The sequence below is a fragment of the Triticum aestivum genome, chromosome 3B, assembly GCF_018294505.1.
Source record: "Triticum aestivum cultivar Chinese Spring chromosome 3B, IWGSC CS RefSeq v2.1, whole genome shotgun sequence".
Taxonomy (NCBI): domain Eukaryota; kingdom Viridiplantae; phylum Streptophyta; class Magnoliopsida; order Poales; family Poaceae; genus Triticum; species Triticum aestivum.
Genome location: NC_057801.1, coordinates 213,951,278 through 213,969,623, shown reverse-complemented (window position 1 = coordinate 213,969,623; position 18,346 = coordinate 213,951,278). Strand labels below are relative to the sequence as shown.

Sequence of the window (18,346 nt, the reverse complement as noted above, 5' to 3'; positions counted from 1 at the left end):
CCAATCACCTTTAACCACTCCATAAACGGCCTGTAGCAAGTCCGTGTGTCCAGCATCTCTCAAATGAACACAGCGTGCACGTGTTTCAGCCAAATTGCGACCAGCTAAACCACACTCTGGGGAGGGATCCTTCCTTCTTTTCTTTTTTTGCGGTTGTGGAGGGATTCTTCCATGCATGCATGCACGTCTCTGTTTCTGAACGTGGGTAATATATCGCTCCAGCCTCCAGTTCGTCTCCTTCGGGAGCCAAGTGCCATTTTTGCGGGATTCTTTATCTTTTCTTAACTCGGTATTCCCCGCAAAAAAAAAGTCGGTATTATAAGTACTTACATCATTCTCGGGCGATGTAGGTAAGTTCAGAAAGTTGGTGAGCTAGACAGATTACGTAGGAAATATCGAATCTTGACATGTTTAGTAACAATGGACCATTTAGGAAATGTCGAACTGATACATCATAATAATGGATCATCTACCCTCAAAAAAATAAATGATGGATCAGCTGGGCCGGCTGTCTCTTTGGATAACCAACCCTCCCTTTCCATTGTTGTTGTCCACGGGCATAGCAAGGGAGCTGTGTGTAGAAAATCCCGTCCCCGATGACCTGAACCAGGAAACCAAAGATGACGAGCAGATGACGCATGCACGGCAGCGTGGGTCCCTGAGGCCTTTTTCGTGGGCAACCCATGTCTCCGTCGCTCTGGACATGGATTTGTTTTTTCTTTTCCTACTTGAAAGGCTCGCACGGATTTAAATCTTTACTTGTTTTTTCTTAATATATAGTACAGACGGAAATGCTAATATAAATATGCATACACTCATTCTTATGAAAATGTTCACGCACACTCTATCCTTATGAGCACCTTCAAAAGACTGAGCCGACATATTATCTTAAGATTTACGAACTCATCATAGACGTCTCGTAGTCGACGGGAACTGCTAAGGCATGTCTCTCTCTAATGGTTTTGGTAATTGACAAGAATGCATTTTGCAGACTAACCATGTGCATCAAGCATTTCAGATGTTTTTATATATGGCACAAGACGATATTATTCCCCTCACGGGAAGAAAGAGCGAAGACGATTTTTCGGTGTTTCTGAAATAAATTCAAAAAAATACGAGCACTGAGACTTGAACCCTGGTGGGCTGAGGATCATTGCCCTCCTAACCATTCAACCACAGGTTGGTTCATGGCTTCGTTTGTTTTCTCGTGCCAACAATGAGCAGTGACGTTAGCACGGACATGTACCAGCGACGGGCCTGATGCTTGCCTTATGCAATATATTTTATTTTTTTCCAATAGTTTTTAAAGCTTATTGTATGTGTGGTTTCTACAGAGTTTTTAAGCTGTTTTTCAGTTGCGAAACGGTTGTGCACACAAAAGTGCACTCACGAAATGCAGCCGACGCTTAATCAAAACCTTAGAGCAGTGCTGCTGTGGTGCATGGCATGGTGCGATCTTCAGCATCGCCTGGAAATCGTTTGTGCAGCATTGTGTGTGTAGCACTACTCTTTCAGTTGATACTTCTATTTTCTATGAACAAATATCCAGTGGAAATCAAATTAGGGTGAAAACCACATGAAAAGATGTGCCGAGAGGTGATGCTCTATGAACATGTAATACATTTCCAATTCCAAAACCAATTTATTTTAGATTATATGAAAAAAAACCGAATGGTGCAAAAAACAGTAAAATAATGCTACATGTGTGAACTTAACATTGTTTTCATACATTCTATGTGAGCTTGAACTTGAAATTTCACATTCTTACAGAACATCATCGTTCTGCAATGGCGTAAGTCTTTGGCGGGGGTCTTCGGGCCTTTATATAGGCTGAACTTTTCCCGTCACAAGTATTCTATCTTTGGGTACCTTAAAAGAATTACTAAATGGGGTTGCAATTGCCAGAAAAGAAATTGGTCCAGTAAGTAACTCACAGTCTTTTTATCCAACTGTCAGATATTTCAAAAACCTGACTATTGATTGAAGGTAGAATAATAGGAGACTCAAATAGAAATTGCTGATCTAGAATATTAATGTATGTTTTCAAAATGCAAGGATGACATGTAAATTATGGGCACAAATTTAGATAACTCGATCAAAAATAAAAAGCAAATAGAATACAAACAATCTTTAAAACAAATGTTAGCCAGTTATCCGTAAAAACTAAAATTATATGCATCACACATTTAAGGATTAATCCAAGCACTTCAACGCATACACATTATCTTAGAGAAACCCATGGACCTCTTACTCACAATTAAAGCCTTAAAGCTTATTGTAATTTGCCTTCATCATAGAATATAATACAATTAATATACACTCTCATAAAATTTTGATACTATTTTATTTGGGCTTGGTAATCTTCTCCACCTTATTTATCTAAATTTTATTAGAATTCCTTGTATTGGTCTGAACCTTTTATTAAGAGAAAATACACCAGTGATCATAATAACAACAATAATGATAATGATAGTAATTACTACTAATTCTAACATAAGAAAACTCAATGGATCATGTTATTTACGTATACACGTGTAAGAACTTCAAACATTGTCGCAATCCACATACCTTCTGACTATTATATTGGTCTTCAAAAAATATAATATTACGAAACAATTAAGATGTTACCAGTGAGCCTGCTACTTAGTATACAGTAATGAGTTTGAACTTCAAATATTGCACAATTCAGTAAATCAAGTGGTTCATATTTTTACTCGCAAACAAAAGCGGTTCATATTTACTTATTCATTTCATTTTGGTATTTTTTATATTGATTTGAACATTCGGAGTCCATACCAAAGACACGTTCCTGAAACCACACAAAAAGGTAACTTCGCTGGATCTGCAGTAAATCGAGAGGTTCATTATTGAGACTGCTTACCAAAGCAAAGCTCATGAAGTGCACTTCCATTTTAGAAAAGTTCGGTTGGAAAAACCTTAACGGCGGTGCGGAATCAACTAACGGTATCAAACAACCATACTTGCTTTTGCCACAAGTGAGCTTACTATAATGATATCTTGTCTTAATCATATATGTTCTCTATACTACTCAAGTGATAGCATTAATATAATAGTAACCCAAGCTATATGTAGTGTTTAGTTTTCTACTCTCGTGCAGTTCTAAAATTCTTCGAACAAAAAAGACCCTTACACTCATACTCTTTATTCGTGTTCTCTCATAAATCCCCTTTTCTTTTTTCAAGTGTCACTAAAGTATATTGGTACATATGCAAGATACCAGAGGGCGAAATGGCTCCCGGATGCCCGCTTTAGTACATCAATACACATGCAAAAATATGAGAGGGTAGAACGATGCAAAGTACTACCTCCCTTTTGAATTATAAGAATTTTTAGATATTTTAATATGAACTACATACGTACAGATCAAAATGAGAGAACAGACACACTAAAACATGTCTATATACATCCGATTCTGAAAAGAGTTAGAATATCTTATAATTTGGAACGGAGAGAGTAGAAAACAAAACAAACATGTACATGTCCAAGTCTTCAACATGTGTGCGACAAATTTCTAACAAGTAGTAAGTATTTTCTTGGAAACAAATACTAAAGTTAAAACATAGCATCTCCCTCACGTCCTGGAAGCATCGTCGTCACAGGAAAAAAGAATGCATCAAATTATACATGCACCCATATATTACTAAAATGAAACATGAAAATTCGCTATAACTACCCAAGAACCGGTCCGAGATACCCTAGGGATCTTTGTCGCTCACATGTAGAGGACCGATGAATACATATAGTACTCAATTGAGGAAGTTTATCTGTAATTCCACCATGATTAGCTGTTGCTAAAGCCAAATCATCCGTGTTGTAGGCAAACCACGAGACAGGAGAGAGCCAATTCAAGGTCTACACAAGCAACAAGTGCATCACAACATCCCAAGAAATTAAACATTCCCACTTGGTGATTAACATAGAATAGGAAATGTACCCGAATTGTCGTTTGCTGCGGGATTATACGGGATTTTTCCTGCCTTGTATCTGGCAATGTCTTGGTCCCCCCATGTTTAATGTAATCTGCATGATGTTAGTTTATATCCACCATAATGGTTCTTTAATTATAGTGCTGTGCACTATGCTCACTGACCCATGACACTGACCTTAGCTTAACTAAATGGAACAGTTCAGTTGCCACCTATATATATGGTACTTGAACACATCAATGCATTGGCATATAGGGAACACATTGGCTTCTAATTAATGTGTTTTCATCATAAGACAAATGCAGCGAGATTGACTAGCAAACACAAAAAAAAATACAGTATGTCATTTTGTCACAAACAAGATGCTCTCTGATTAAGCTCATTGCTCACGAGTAGTTCAAAGTTACCTCACAATGGAATTGATCTTTCCAAAGTTTGTAGAATATACGGAGTTCACTATCTGTTCTTTCATAACTGAATATATATTGGTAAAAATGACATTTCAGAGAAAAATACAATATTCAGTAGAGGCTTGCAAGATGGATGTAATTTCTCACCAACTGCCTAGGTATCCTTGGGAAGAGACTACTATGTACAGGAAAATTTGTACAGCTAAATGTACTAGTTTAGTGACTATTTTGGCATCTATGGGTTAGATTGACTTCAAGCCTTGGCAGGAAGGATGTCAGTGTTATCTACTTTTTTAAGCTTTGAGGCAAAGTATGCTCTAGGCAGCCTAATGGCTTCTTCTAAGCCATGAATTGACAGGCAATAAAATTAAGAAATGAGCCTAAGGGTGAAGGGAGCTCCTATAGGATTGGCAAAAGAATATGCCCTGCAACTTGTTGTACCAATCTTGACCACATTTCCTGTGCCAATCAAGCTCCACTTGGCAAAACAGAAAACATTTTCGGCGTCACGCCGATCTACCGTGTAATTTTTCCATGATGCTTCCAAGTTTCTCCTAATCTGTCCCCCTCTACATCCTAGACTGCATATATATCTCATACGGTTATCATAACAAAGATCACATTCTTGATTCAAAGCAGCGAGCACTTACTCGCAACTGTCAGTAAACTAATCTCTTCTCGCAATTCCGACAGAATAACATGCCAAGTGTTCATACTGTCGATCGAGCGATTCTCCAATCCAGTGAGCTCTCTCTGATTTTGGGATGCTTCTTCATCAGTGATGCATACATACATGTGAGCATGCATTAAGCAAAGTGTTTGGCGTGGCACAAGATAATTACATGGCCAAAAGGGCTGGATAGTGGAGGGGGCTTGGGAAACTATAAACTATGGAGGAAAAGAAATCATGAAATAAGCTTAGGTTAGGCTCTATGTAATACAGGGGCATTTGCATCTCTGACCACTAAAGGATGGCTTAAGGCTTTTGACACCGTTCCACCTGTCGGCGCACAGTGGGTTCCTTTCCTATATAATTTCATTCTATAAGAGCAGCAATTTTTGTGCGCCGGAATAAAGCGGCGACGCCTTTTCTCGGCGCCTTCCATGCTGTTTCTTCCAATATATGTATTTTATGTTTTGGTTCCTAATGGCTGTGTGTTTGAGCTCAGTTTTATCATGAGTAGACGACCGGGACCCTTTGCAGTGGATGCTGATAAGCATGGAGAGGAGAGGAACAACCCATTGGATGCGGGGACACCGAATTGCAGGCCCTGCCATCTTGTTAATTGCCAGGAGTCTGGGTGTTGGATCCAACACTATCTGCACGTTCACACATTGCGCATGGTCCCCCAGATCTCGACTCCTAACCTGTGCCTGCCAGGGGCGTACAAACAAACCAAAATCAGTTAGCCACGTAGAGATCATTTTTCTGAACACACAAAAGCTAGTATTAGAGCGGTTCAAAAGGAAAACTAGTATTAGAGGATGATCGTCTATAGATCTTTCTGCGCAACCGGGCTATGCCGAGGCCTCATTTCCCCCCATGCCACAGCGCCGGAGATCATCGACGGCGACGGCGCAGAGGCTGCCTTTCTGAATCCGGCCCCTACCCCTATGGCCCGTCTCATTGCCGACGAGAGAGCACTGTTCCTGCATGTGCACGAGCAATGCATCGAGCGTGAGTGAGGCGCAGCAGATATATATATAGGGGGAGTAAAAGCCTCCCTCCATCCAGCATAGGATCTATAGGACTGAACTGAACTCAAGCCTGGGGTGGATGGATGGATGGATGGAAATGTGCCCGCAGCATGTCTGCGTCTGCATGTGCATCGCCCCCAGGGTTAGTTAGGTGCGAGGACTGACCTGATGGCGGAGAAACGACGCCGATTTCGCTGTGCCTCCCGGATTGGATTCTGATTCGAAGGGTCTGATCCGATCGCCGGAGACACGGCTCCCCTTTGGCAATGTGCGCCTGCCGACCCCGTTCTGGGCGCCTGAAGTGACGGTGCGGAACTGGCCGGCGTAAAGCCGGCGCCCGGCGTTGCCGTTTGCGTCTACCCACCCTTGCTGCATTCATTCGTGGCCTTGGCAGCAGGGCGCCATGCCGTGGACTTGTCACTGCGATCACTGCAACGCATTGGTCTGCAAAAGGGATGTGTGAAGTGGTTCAGCTTGATATCGCGCGAAGTTGTTAAAACGCAGTGCTGAACTTGCCCGTCCGTCTGAAATAACCAGGTGCAAGGCAGTTCAGGTAGTATGAAATTCAGGTAGTATCAGTACTGGTACTGATGAAGGGCGTTGGTCTTCTTCCCGCAAGGAAAAAAAGAAGGCATTGGTCCTCAACATCTGTGTACAGATCCGATCACGGTTCAACAGATTGCAACACAGCGGTATTGAAAATAAGGGAGCTCCCAGGTGAAGATTGAAGCGATTTACATGGCCAGGGCACTTGTAAAAAAGCAGAGCAAAAACGAAGGGGAAAGATAGGGCTGCCAATGGTAATGACTGAGATTCAGATGCATCTGCCTGTCCTTGCCAGAACAGGGATAAAGAGAGACTAATGCAGCGACAACAAAAAAACATTTGCTTTGTATAAAAAACGAACAAACAAATTACACTGCGCGTACAGGTGTCCTCAACAACCAAACCAACAAATTCAAACATAACAAGTCCAGCAAGCTCATTTGGCTTCGCTTCTCAAAGATGTTCCATACCACAAGGGAGGTAACTATGGGTGTTGAGTGCCTTCCCTTTGCTTTGTAAATCTCTGGCAGAGTTTGGCTATGCTATGGTGATATCACCATCAGTTTTGATTAATCATGCATCAGGAGAAACAACTCTGTAAATAACCTCCATATTTTCACTTGAAAGTTGGGCAGCCTACAGGGAACAAAAGAAAAAGATAAGAAAACATGGCACAATAGTATGAACATTCAGTTCAAACAAGGTTACTTTCTAAGCTGCTTAACACCTTTTGTTCAAAGATATTCTGAAATCCAAAAAAACATTTGTATTATATTCCACATTATTCAAATGGAAGTTTGGTGTCATCTCCTCAAAGTCAAAATTTCGATTGTTAAAAAAAAGGTCTAATTCTGGTAGCACTGGAGAATGGTACAATACAAAACAGATAAAATGAATGGTACAAAACAGATAGTGCAACACTTGGTTGCATTAGACAAAAAAAAAGGACACTGCAATAAAGACTTCACAATTTGCATGCTGTCAAGCATAGGTATGGAAGGGTGTGTATAATACAAGGATTGCCAAAATTGAATAAGTACAAGCACAAACTGTTTGCTATTTTTGTTCCAAATATCTGCATGCACATGCAAACTGCCACCTGTATAAGAATACAAACTCCTTATCTACACCACATATCAAATCTAGCCTTAATCAAATTTGATGTGACCTGAACTTTTTATCTTTTAGTAGATAACAATTCTACACAACGAGACAATTACTCTTTTTAATTAGCTAGATGGCCCAATCATGGGCTGCATCTACACACCACAAAATCTTTGTGCCCGATGTTGGAAACAGCTCTGGCATACCACCTGTGTCTCTATTTATCAAATTTCCAACACACGGTGACACAAACCAGTCCAAAAATAAAAGCAACACCTAACCCCACCTAAGGCGAGCATCTAACGGCTCTTAATATACTCTATAAAATTAAACATAAATGAATAACTGTTCGCCGCCTTGCTTATCAACTATTGAGCATAGGTATACTTGTAACGATATGATATGCATAGCTAACAGCCATGTCTTATTTAGATATGGTCAAGTACCAAACACCACATATGTGGTATTAATCTTTTTTGGCCAGTGACAAAACATGAAATTCCAGGGACAGTGTTGAACCCAGGAATCCACCAAATGAGCTATGGCCTCCTTACCGCATATTACTAATTATGGAGTTCCCATTATGAAGAGGGGAGAAGTTTCCACCCCTGGAGTCGATCGCATATATTCTACATACGATGCAGGGACTAGGCGTATATGTGGTATTAACATTATTGGGCCTGTGACAAAACATGAAATTCCATGGAGTATTGAACCAAGCTATCCACCAAATAAGCTATGCCTTGCTTATTGTTAGAAGAGGCAAACCACTAATTATGGAGTTCTCATTAAGAAGAGGGGAGATATTTCCACGCCTGGACTTGATCGTATATCCTATAAATGCATGGACTAGGTATATATGTGGTATTAACATTAGTTTGCCAGTGACAAACACGAATGAGCTAGGGCTTGCTTATCAAGAAGGGGGATATTTCCACCCTGGACTTGATCGTCTACCGAATACACGATATATGGACTAGTGCCAAAGCAACATATGCTATGTAGGAGACTAGGAGGTAAATAAGTAGAGAGGGCAGCATGGGTTACTAGGCCCAAAACACTGGGAATAGGACAAGTGGACATAAGATGTCTTCAAGGTGCTCGCCCCTGTCCTCTAGATTACTGAAAAAAAAAAGCAGAGATCTTGACATGTCTCCTCTAAAGTGCTGGCCCAGGAACTGGGTGAACTTAAGTGGTTTTGGTACTGTTTGTCTTTGTCAAACACACACAGCACAAGGAATAACACGTGTAGCAGTTACAATTGTTTCGGTAACAATTGAGGCTGTGAGGGTCTGTTGAGTGGCTCTGGGACACAGTAGGTAGGAGTTATATGACCATTGTGGTCAGCGTGCAAGGCTGACACACTAGGACTAGGGCAGCATATGCCAGAAACAGGTCTACTACTTCGTGTCACATTGTTTAGTTTAGATTTATTTCCAGCACAAATCGTGACAAGACATGATTTATGGTGCAAATAAAGTTTACTTGCATAAGAAGCTCTGCACATGAGAAGCTCCATAAGATTATTAGGTAGAACGCCCACTATAGTTTTTTGTTTCATGCTTCGCTGAGTTTGCACAAATCGATCTCTTTCATTTTGTTCCTCCTCACATGACCCCTAGGATCCACCATCAACAAATGATATCTGCATAATTCATATGCAAATAGACGAAAGTAAAGTTGAGAAGGTGCCGAGAGAATAAATGGGAACCAGAAGATTCCATATTATCCTAATTAAAAACATTCCCAAAGAAAAGCGAGGTCATGAAAAGTAAAGATTACCATGCATCTAAACTCGACTGCAAGGGAGTTCCAACCAAATCAGCTCAAGTATCTTATGTGGCCTTTGGGGGACTCTTCGGTCCTGAGGATTATCGCTGATCCAGTCAAAGTTAGGAATGGACTGCTTTGGTGTTGCAAGCATCGTATCTTTGTTGATCACATTTGCTGGCTTACATTTTCTTTAATTTCTCCGCAAAATAAGCTGCATTATAACACTAGAAGTTTTGCCCTTTAGTTGCAAACAAGGAAATCATGACCTATATATACGCATATATTACCATATTACCAGATATCATATACCAGCATCGTAACGGTATATTTGGTTGATAGCGATCCTTATTCTTAGAATAATTTATATGCACTTTTGAAGCACCTCGTGGGATGTTTAAGCATGAACTATTCGTTGGTTTTATCCTTTTACTTTTTTTTCATTTACTTTTTACTATAGTCTATTCTTATACTGTATTATTTTTCTCTCCCCCCATGGATTGTTTGGTCAAGAACTGTCTTTGATTTTATTTTATTTTACTTTATTGAATTTAAGTGGATGCAATAAAAACAAATTTAACTAGACTACTTACTATTAATATTGTTTCCTTGTGTGATGTAGGAGGTTTTTGTACATGTGTCTTTTAGTTTCCCTTTTATCATCTCGTCTAAGAGAGAAAGTTCTTCTAATTCTACAGATCTTTCTAGAATCCTTTTCTCTAGAATATCAGTTAGGAGAGTTTCGGATTGCTTGGTACGCCACCAATTATTAATCCAAAGTTCTAACTCTATAGGTTCGGTACACTACATATCTCGTATATTAGTGGAATCTCAGTGCATCGGGTCTTTCTTAGATCTAGATGGGAGTGAAGTAGTGAAATGGAACTAAAAAAGGGCGCCTTATTTGCATTAATAATAGCTTCCTTATTCCTAGACAAAGTGGATTCGGAATTTTCTTTCCTTCAAGGATAACTTGTATCCACAACCTACCGAAGTTTGGCAAAAATAGAGGTCTATGACAGGCAGGCATAGTGGTGTGACACATCTGTGCAACCATGAGCAGTATCCACATCTTTGGTAAATGTGGATACCAACCAAACATGCCCTAATTGCAAGCATTTGAATCACCACTCAACAGAACAAGTATTTGTTTGCAACATTAATCAAGTCAACCGAACAAATATAAACATATTTAAAAAAACTGAAATACCATATCCTGTCATTGCCAGTATTCCGTTACAGAGAACTACTTGTAGTCTAACATTATATTCATATCTCAAAAGACCTGATACTACGAGGGCAGTTTTCACTTTCATCTTAACAACAGCTCCTACAACAGATCCAGTGAAGCTATCAATGGTAGCTGTCAACTCATCACTTAACTCCTTTGCAAGATTCACTCGGCAGTAAACTGCAATGATGCCATTTTACCAGTGTTCCTTTTGCTCCAGTTTGGAAGCGGTCTACAAGTAACAAATATTACTAGGGCATCCGACTCTGCACTAATGTTTCCAGTTTGGCTTGCCACTTCGTAGGAGGTAAGTGCATGTACTACAGTCTCATCGCCTGCAAAACAGAACAGGGAGGAGACCCACCTTGCCTATTGTGTGCTCTTAGAGACCATAACCTATTCATCTGGTGCCAGTCTCATCATGTCAAGCAATGATGATGCTATCAAAAGCTGAGATCTAGGCAGGTGTACAGTAGCTTGTGGATGGAGAACTTCTTCATCAAAGTAGCCAGATAATGGATGGTGGATGTTCAGACTTGAGAGAAGAGCATATCTACACAAGCCAGCATCATTTTTGCTGCTGATGGCGACAGAACAGCTACAAGACAGACGCACTCAACAGCCCCGCATTTTAGCTCACCTAAAGCACTTGGCATGATATCGAACAGACACATTCACCAGGATCACTGTACTGAGCGTAGGGTCTAACAGTCAAACAAAGCTTGCACGATCTGGTAACCAGGATTTCACAAATCTTTATACAATGATCATATATTAATTTAAGTTGTTAACTATGTCACTGAACTGATAACGTTGTTAGCTCTATAACTTTCACTGCTTATATTATTATGTTCTCGTCACATGTTATAAGTAAAGAAAATGTTTTCGATATGGGTAACATAAATTAAATAAGCTTGATACTGAAATTGAACTACACAAGCTTGTATGAAAAGGTTTCATTAAAATCAATTTTGGTATAATCAAAAATAAATATCTCAATATATACTTGACCTAAATATATGTAGCTTCTGTATTATTGTCAGATCCTACAATCATATCCAGTCAAATGAAGAATAGTCCAATCTAGAAACCTAACCCTGGCAACTTGGAGCACAGCCTCCTCAACTACTTGATGTTCCACAAGAAGAAAGAAAACTGCATGATGTTTTCAGGAAACACAAACTGTTGAAGCAAGAGATGCAACAGATTTGTATATTTGTGTGTAACACAAGATAAAAGCCGAATCCGCCAACTTGCACACGTTGTGTTGCCCGTCTTAGCATTTCATGATCATACTCCCTCCGTCCGGAAATACTTGTCAAAGGAATGAATGTATCTAGACGTATTTTAATTCTAGATAAATCCATTTTTATGCATTTCTCCGACAAGTATTTCCGGACGGAGGGAGTACTTGCAAGCCATCTCACAATATCTGAAACTGTGCCCAGATCCTCCAACGCAACTGACACAAACTTCATGAATTCAGAACCCCACCCTCCCACCCTCAACGGCTGAACACACACTTGGCCTCTACCTTTAGTAGAAGAGATTCAGGCCATAGTTTTGCTCAGCCTTTATGAGCCCAATTCACAACCATTATTTGTTCACACTAACTCACTGTGTTTCTAACCATGGCTCTGGTTCTACAGTCTACACTCTCCACATTGGAACCAATAAAGCGAGAGATAAATGATGTGCACGTCTATACCTTTTTTTTATCTATTTACCGGCCAATGCAGCTGAAACCCCTGCACACGGCGAGCCAGGCCGCGAAGAGTACACCGAGGAGGACGAGATCCACGAGGACGATCAGCCAGAGCTGGCGCCTCCACGCCTGCCCGGCGCCACCGCGAGCTCCATGCTCCCGCTTGGGCGTCCCCTGCGCGAGCTCAGCCTCCCTCCGCGTCGCCTCCTCCGCCTCGGCCTCAACGGCGGCGACGTCAGCAGCCTCGCGCGCGAGCGCCTCCTCGTTGGGGAACGGCAGGCGGAGCGCCAGCCGCGCCATCTCTTCGCGCATCCTGAACTCGGGGAGGCATCGCAGGCGGCGGAGGAAGAGCAGGAGGTGGGACGCCGGGAGCTGCGGCGCGAGCGAGACCGCGGCGAGCGCGAGCGGCGGGCCGAGGAGAAGCGCGTGCGCCCGCCCCGCCGTGGAGTGGGTGACGTAGCAGTGGTGCGGAGGCGCCGAAGCAGCGAGCGCGGCGGCGAGCGCCGGCAGGTCGCCGGTGCCGGCGCCCCCAGCGTCCGGGTCGTGGGCGAGCTCGGCGACGAGGGCGCTGTCGCGGAAGGCGCACGCGTAGAGCAGCGGGTGCGAGGCCGGGAGCATCCGAGGCAGCTAGGCGGCGCGAGAGATTTCTCAGGGATTTGGATTCGCCGGGAGGCTGGGCGAAGGGGGGACTGCACAAGGACAGGAGGTGGAAGAAGCCAGACTGGAGCGTTGTTTGATTTGAGTTTTGTGGAATGGGTACTAAAATTCTTTTGAATGCTTCTTCCTGGATATCTAAAATGATGTTTTTGGATCTGTCTAGGCATCGGACGTCTTCACCATCTTGTCTCTCGGGTCTCATCTATAATATCTAAATAGTTCATCTTCATCTTCATCATCTGATTTCTCTGCCCTTTCGTGCTTTCACGTCATCCTGATTTTTTCTGTCGTTTGATTGATCATATGTTGTTAAGATCTGCGGCAAAAGTGAACCCCGTGTCCGCTTGACGCCCCTCCCGTTCGCTCCTCCTTCCTGGACCCCACAGAAGCAAAGCGAACTTTTCTCCAACTGAAACGTTAGAGACAAAACCCCTAATCATAATCCGGTCACCCGACACCCACCCCAACCATCTCCCCCCCCCCCCCCAATCGACGCAAGCCCCACACAACGATGGACACAATTGAAGCCAACCTCCTCTAGGGTTTGCGGCCGCCAACAAGAAGAGAACCGGCGACTACGGCAGCGATGGCGACTTGCGGGGCAAGGGCAGGATTGCAAGACCATTGATCTGGAGGGCGTGTGGAACTTCATTCAGATGGGCATCAACAAGCTCATCAACATCCTCAAGGACAAGTTAGAGCCGCACTTGAACTCTGAGGACTCGTAATGCTCTACACGTAAGTCGCCTCCGCCTCTCTTTGGACATGCCTAGGCTAGGTCTGATTCTATCTGATCTAGTGCTGATCTTGGCGCCTCCTGTTTGTCTTTCTTATTGCGCAGTTGGATATACAGCATGTGCACGCAGAACCGCCCTCACGACTACTCGCAGTAGCTCGGGCGACGGCGAGCTGATTCGCCTGCTCCCGGAATGCGTAGATGTCGTTTTGTGTGTTCAGATTATTTATCCCCTGTTTTGTATGTGTGGCCGTCAGTTCTCTGATGCAACGAATCTGATTGTCTGTTTGATTTCGACGGTCCTATAGTTTAAGTTTTGCATCGGCAAGACAAGATTTTTGCAAGACAATTAACTGATGCACTTCTAGGCACAACAATTTGTAGATCTCTGAATTTAAGAAAGCCGTCAACATCTTGCTCGACTTGGTAAGTCACACGTAACTTCAGACTTTTCTTTTTGAAATTAACTTCAGACTTTCTGCTAAGAAAAGAAGCAGCTTTGAAATGCTTCTCTTATTTGGGAACTGTACTAGTGGTTGCTAACAAACGACAAGAACAATCCTCCACACCTCTTGCACTAGATTTACAAAAGTGTATGACAAACAAAAAATAGTTTGATCTTGAATCTTAATTCTGGATCTTTAGATTTTGCAGGTTGGACCATCCAAGGTATGCCATGTATTTGAACTTAGCTAGCTCAGTTTGTTGTGGAAAGTTGTAACCTCATTGAAACTCTTTAGATTCTTGGATGAAGGTCAAACCTAAAAAAATCCTATTTGCCCCAGCTTCATCATCCAACTAACCTAGATACATTTTAACCGTCATGGTCATGTTCACATAAGTACCTACAGGTTAGTAATTCGGGAATAGTAGTACAATTGTAGTTCAGCATAAAACAATCATTACAAACTCATTAATTAATGGGCTTATGAGGAGACACATGATGGGCTTCAGAATACCATTCTTGATATGAATCTTGCCATCAAATCCTTATGTAGCACCTCCATGTATTCTCCTATGCAGGTGGACCTTCTTATGCCACTTCTTCCTTATCTACGTTGATGGTGGATCCGGTCGTCGATGTCTCCAGTTCCCCCATGCGGCATGCTAACTGAGATGTGCAATGTTGAGCCAGGAACCATGGATGCAGTCTCGTATGTGGATGGCTTCTTTCACTTTTCTTTAGTATGTATAATGCTGACTTGCCATCCTATTTTCCAGGTTGGAGGTATTCGTAATGGCATATTCAAAGTTACATTGGACAGATACCGAGTTGCTGATGGAATAATTTTTTCTTCCGTACGGCTTTTCATCTGTGTTATGTTGTTAACCATTAGTTTGCAATGGAATTTCATTTGTTTTAAGACTTGCAAGTAAGTGATTATTGGTTTTGCTGCATTGCTACATTTTAAGTTTAGTTAACAATGTGATCTTTCTCTACAAGTTTTCGTGTATGTGGCAACAATATTTTGTCTCCTTTAGTTATTTTGTTCTAAAAGATAGTTAATGATTTATTTGCACTTTTTCTTTTGATAATCACTTGCACTTTGATGATATTCCAGAAATAAGTATAGTTGTTCAACGCAGGGAACAAGATAATCGCACATACATGGATCCAACATCTAAATTTACTCCTTTTTCATTCATCTATATCTATGTTGATTCTGATGCAATATTTTCATGTATATAAAAGGCAATTGTTATCATTTAAAGACTTCTTCATTTCAAATGTTTTGTATTAACACTATTGTTACTACTGGATCCAAGCAATGCTTTTGTATGCACAACATTTGAAAGATATGTTTCCCCACAAAAGGGAAATATTTTGATTCACATGCAAGTCATTGTTTTTCTTTACGCAGTTTATTTATCCACATTATAAATTTTAGCTAAAAATATCCCACGGCAACGCGCGAGGAATCATCTAGTTTGACCTACGCAGTAGCCTTGTTTCACTTCTTTCCTCTTTTTTTCCTATTAAGAGCTTTCTCGGCATCTCTCCTCGGTCTCAAACTTCTCAACTCCTTAGCCAGCAGTCAACTTCTACGAGAAGTTCATCGAGCGTTTGGGGGCATAACTTGTTTCTTTGAACGATTTTCAACTAGCTCTAGCACATAGCGGGTCAAGCCCACCTTGAGGAAGGGAAGGATGAGCCATTAGGAGAGCTTCGGGAGGGTGTGGTGATGGAGCTCGATGGGTGTAGTCGGCATAGGACGAGGTCCGAGTGCATGTGGCGACGAGGAAGGGAGAGAGAGAGAGAGGGTCGGCTAGGCGATGGTGTCCTTGTGGTAGCGTAGGGGAGGTCGGGAGCGTCTCTGTGGTTTAGGTAGGGTTTGTGCACTGAACCGAGAAAAAAGGTCAGTGAGAGAGAATATCAGGAGAGATGGAAAGATATAGTGAACCGATATGCGTCACTTGGTGGTGACACGCTTCATGTAATTTTCTCAAACTCCTCAAACGATATATTCATAGGTCTGGCTTGGCTAGCCTTCCCAACTGCTACTGTTTTAACTATAACCCATGGTAGCTTTTTGGAGTTAGCTCCATAAAGTTAGGGTGTTCGGTCTGGCTCCGCCCGTAGAGTGGACGAAGCACGGTGTCAGAGCATTGTCGAATCTGCCCTAAAGACGTAGGGAATTGTTGATCTTCTCCATTTCTTGCTCCACCCCCCTTGCCGTTGGCGCACTTCGAATGGATCCTTCATTGCTTGCCCTCTTCATCCATTTCTTGTTATCACTTTATAATACCTTGGTACACGACACACAACCTCTTTCAACCTGGTGCTTCTCTGCCTATCATGTTCGTTGATCATAGATGCTAATCAGTTGCATAACCAACAACACGACACCTTGCTACCCTCGTCATTCTTGAACTACCTCTATCGTCATTTTATCATTGCCCCCTGGAAGACCGTGGGGAGCACATGTGATCCCTAATCCCAAACCTTGATCTTAGCAGTATTGTCGAGGTTTGCAAACGCCACCCCATTTGCGCCTCACTGGCGGGCTTGAGAGGAGGTTGTAGTAAATGAACTTGGACTTACAAAAAATAGAAGCATTAGAGAAAATAAGAAGCTCATCCACCATCATTTTTTCTCTTGATCCAATGGTGTGCCATGCATGTGATGTGTGGATTTTGTACGTTACTAAAATTGTGTGCTTGTGTAAGGTGTTTGTGGAAAGCTTTTCTGATATAATACATATGGATGATAAGCAACACATGATGATGATGATGATGATGATGATGATGATAATAATAATAATAATAATAATAATAGAGTAGTATAGTGATTGTATGTTAAATTACTGAGCATGGGGAACACAAAAAGGAGTTACCTAACAAGTCATAGACTACATTCCTAAAATCCTTACCAAAGAAAAAAAACTACATTCCTAAGATCCTTTTAGTATATGCAACACGGATTATGTTTGAAGTAATAATTGATGCATTATACACAGACATAGGTAACTTTATCATATTTAGTAAGTGGGTTGCCATGAAATAAACATTTAACTATGTAACTCTTTTATGATCCATAATTCAATTCGGTGCCCGAGCTCATCTACACCTAGTGAGCAATAAAATTAAAATAAAAAAAATCCATTTTTTGTAGTGCAAGATCCCCAAATGCGTGATCTTCATGCAAATTTTCGGAATGCTTGGGCATTCGAGGAGCTCGTGGCAAAAATTGTAAAATCACGTGTGAAGAGTGTTGTTTTCAAAATTTTCATAGACGCCCAGATTTTTTTTCACGAGATCCACGAATGTCCAAGCTTCACCAAATTTTGCACGGGCATAACGCAAGTGAGTATCTTGCACCACAAAGAAATTCATTTTTTTTAAGTTTTTTCTATTTAAAATGAATTTACTGTTCACACTTGCATCTAAGCCCGGGTGCAAAATAGCCACATCCGTTAATCTAACTACTTGTGTGGGCTCCCTCAAAAGAAAGTTTAAAAAAATTATAGATCATTTGTATGTTATTCTGGGGGTATGTTTTTATCACTTTGAAACTACATGTGAGCTTATAAAGTTATTTTTTTTGATCTATTAGCCTATTTGAGATTGTGTGCTCTATTTCTAAAAAAAGGAGAGAGAGATTGTGTGCACATATCCTCTCCTGTTTTTTTAACACAGTACAGACGCAAGCGCTCATATACACGCTCATATACTCACCCCTATGAATGCACACACGCACACCCTATCCCTATGAGGGCCTCCGAAAGACTGAAGTCACCGTAGGCACCTCGTCGTCGACGGTAACGTCTCCTCCCACTGAATGTGGATCGCCGGAAATCCTGAAATATATTCAGAAATAAATGCGAGCACTAGGATTTGAACTCTGCTGGGCTGCGGATATCACAGTCCCTCTAACCATCCAATCACAGATTGATTTGTTCCTCTCTTGTTTTTACTAGCTTTTGGGCAACCACACTTATCGTCAAGATTGTGTGCACGGTACATGATGAAAATAGGGGGATAATGTGCTCCCTCGTACCTAAAACTATATCTATGACAGCAAGTACATAAGTACATGGAGGC

At 41.6% G+C, this 18,346-nt stretch overlaps 1 protein-coding gene across 1 annotated transcript; it reads right to left on the bottom strand.

The window, feature by feature from the left end:
• Window positions 1-6,930: 6,930 nt before the first annotated feature.
• On the bottom strand, window positions 6,931-13,164 carry LOC123069419 (phytolongin Phyl2.2). Its single transcript, XM_044492271.1, has 2 exons — window positions 12,415-13,164; window positions 6,931-7,237 (listed from the first exon to the last, which is right to left on the bottom strand). Exon 1 carries the CDS (start codon window positions 13,027-13,029, stop codon window positions 12,430-12,432), a length of 600 nt encoding a protein of 199 aa, XP_044348206.1. The 5' UTR covers window positions 13,030-13,164; the 3' UTR covers window positions 6,931-7,237; window positions 12,415-12,429.
• Between the last annotated feature and the right edge of the window lie 5,182 nt (window positions 13,165-18,346).

Excerpts from the sequence above, each read along its gene's own strand:
- LOC123069419 (XM_044492271.1), bottom strand. The coding sequence starts at position 13,029 with ATGCTCCCGGCCTCGCACCCGCTGCTCTACGCGTGCGCCTTCCGCGAC.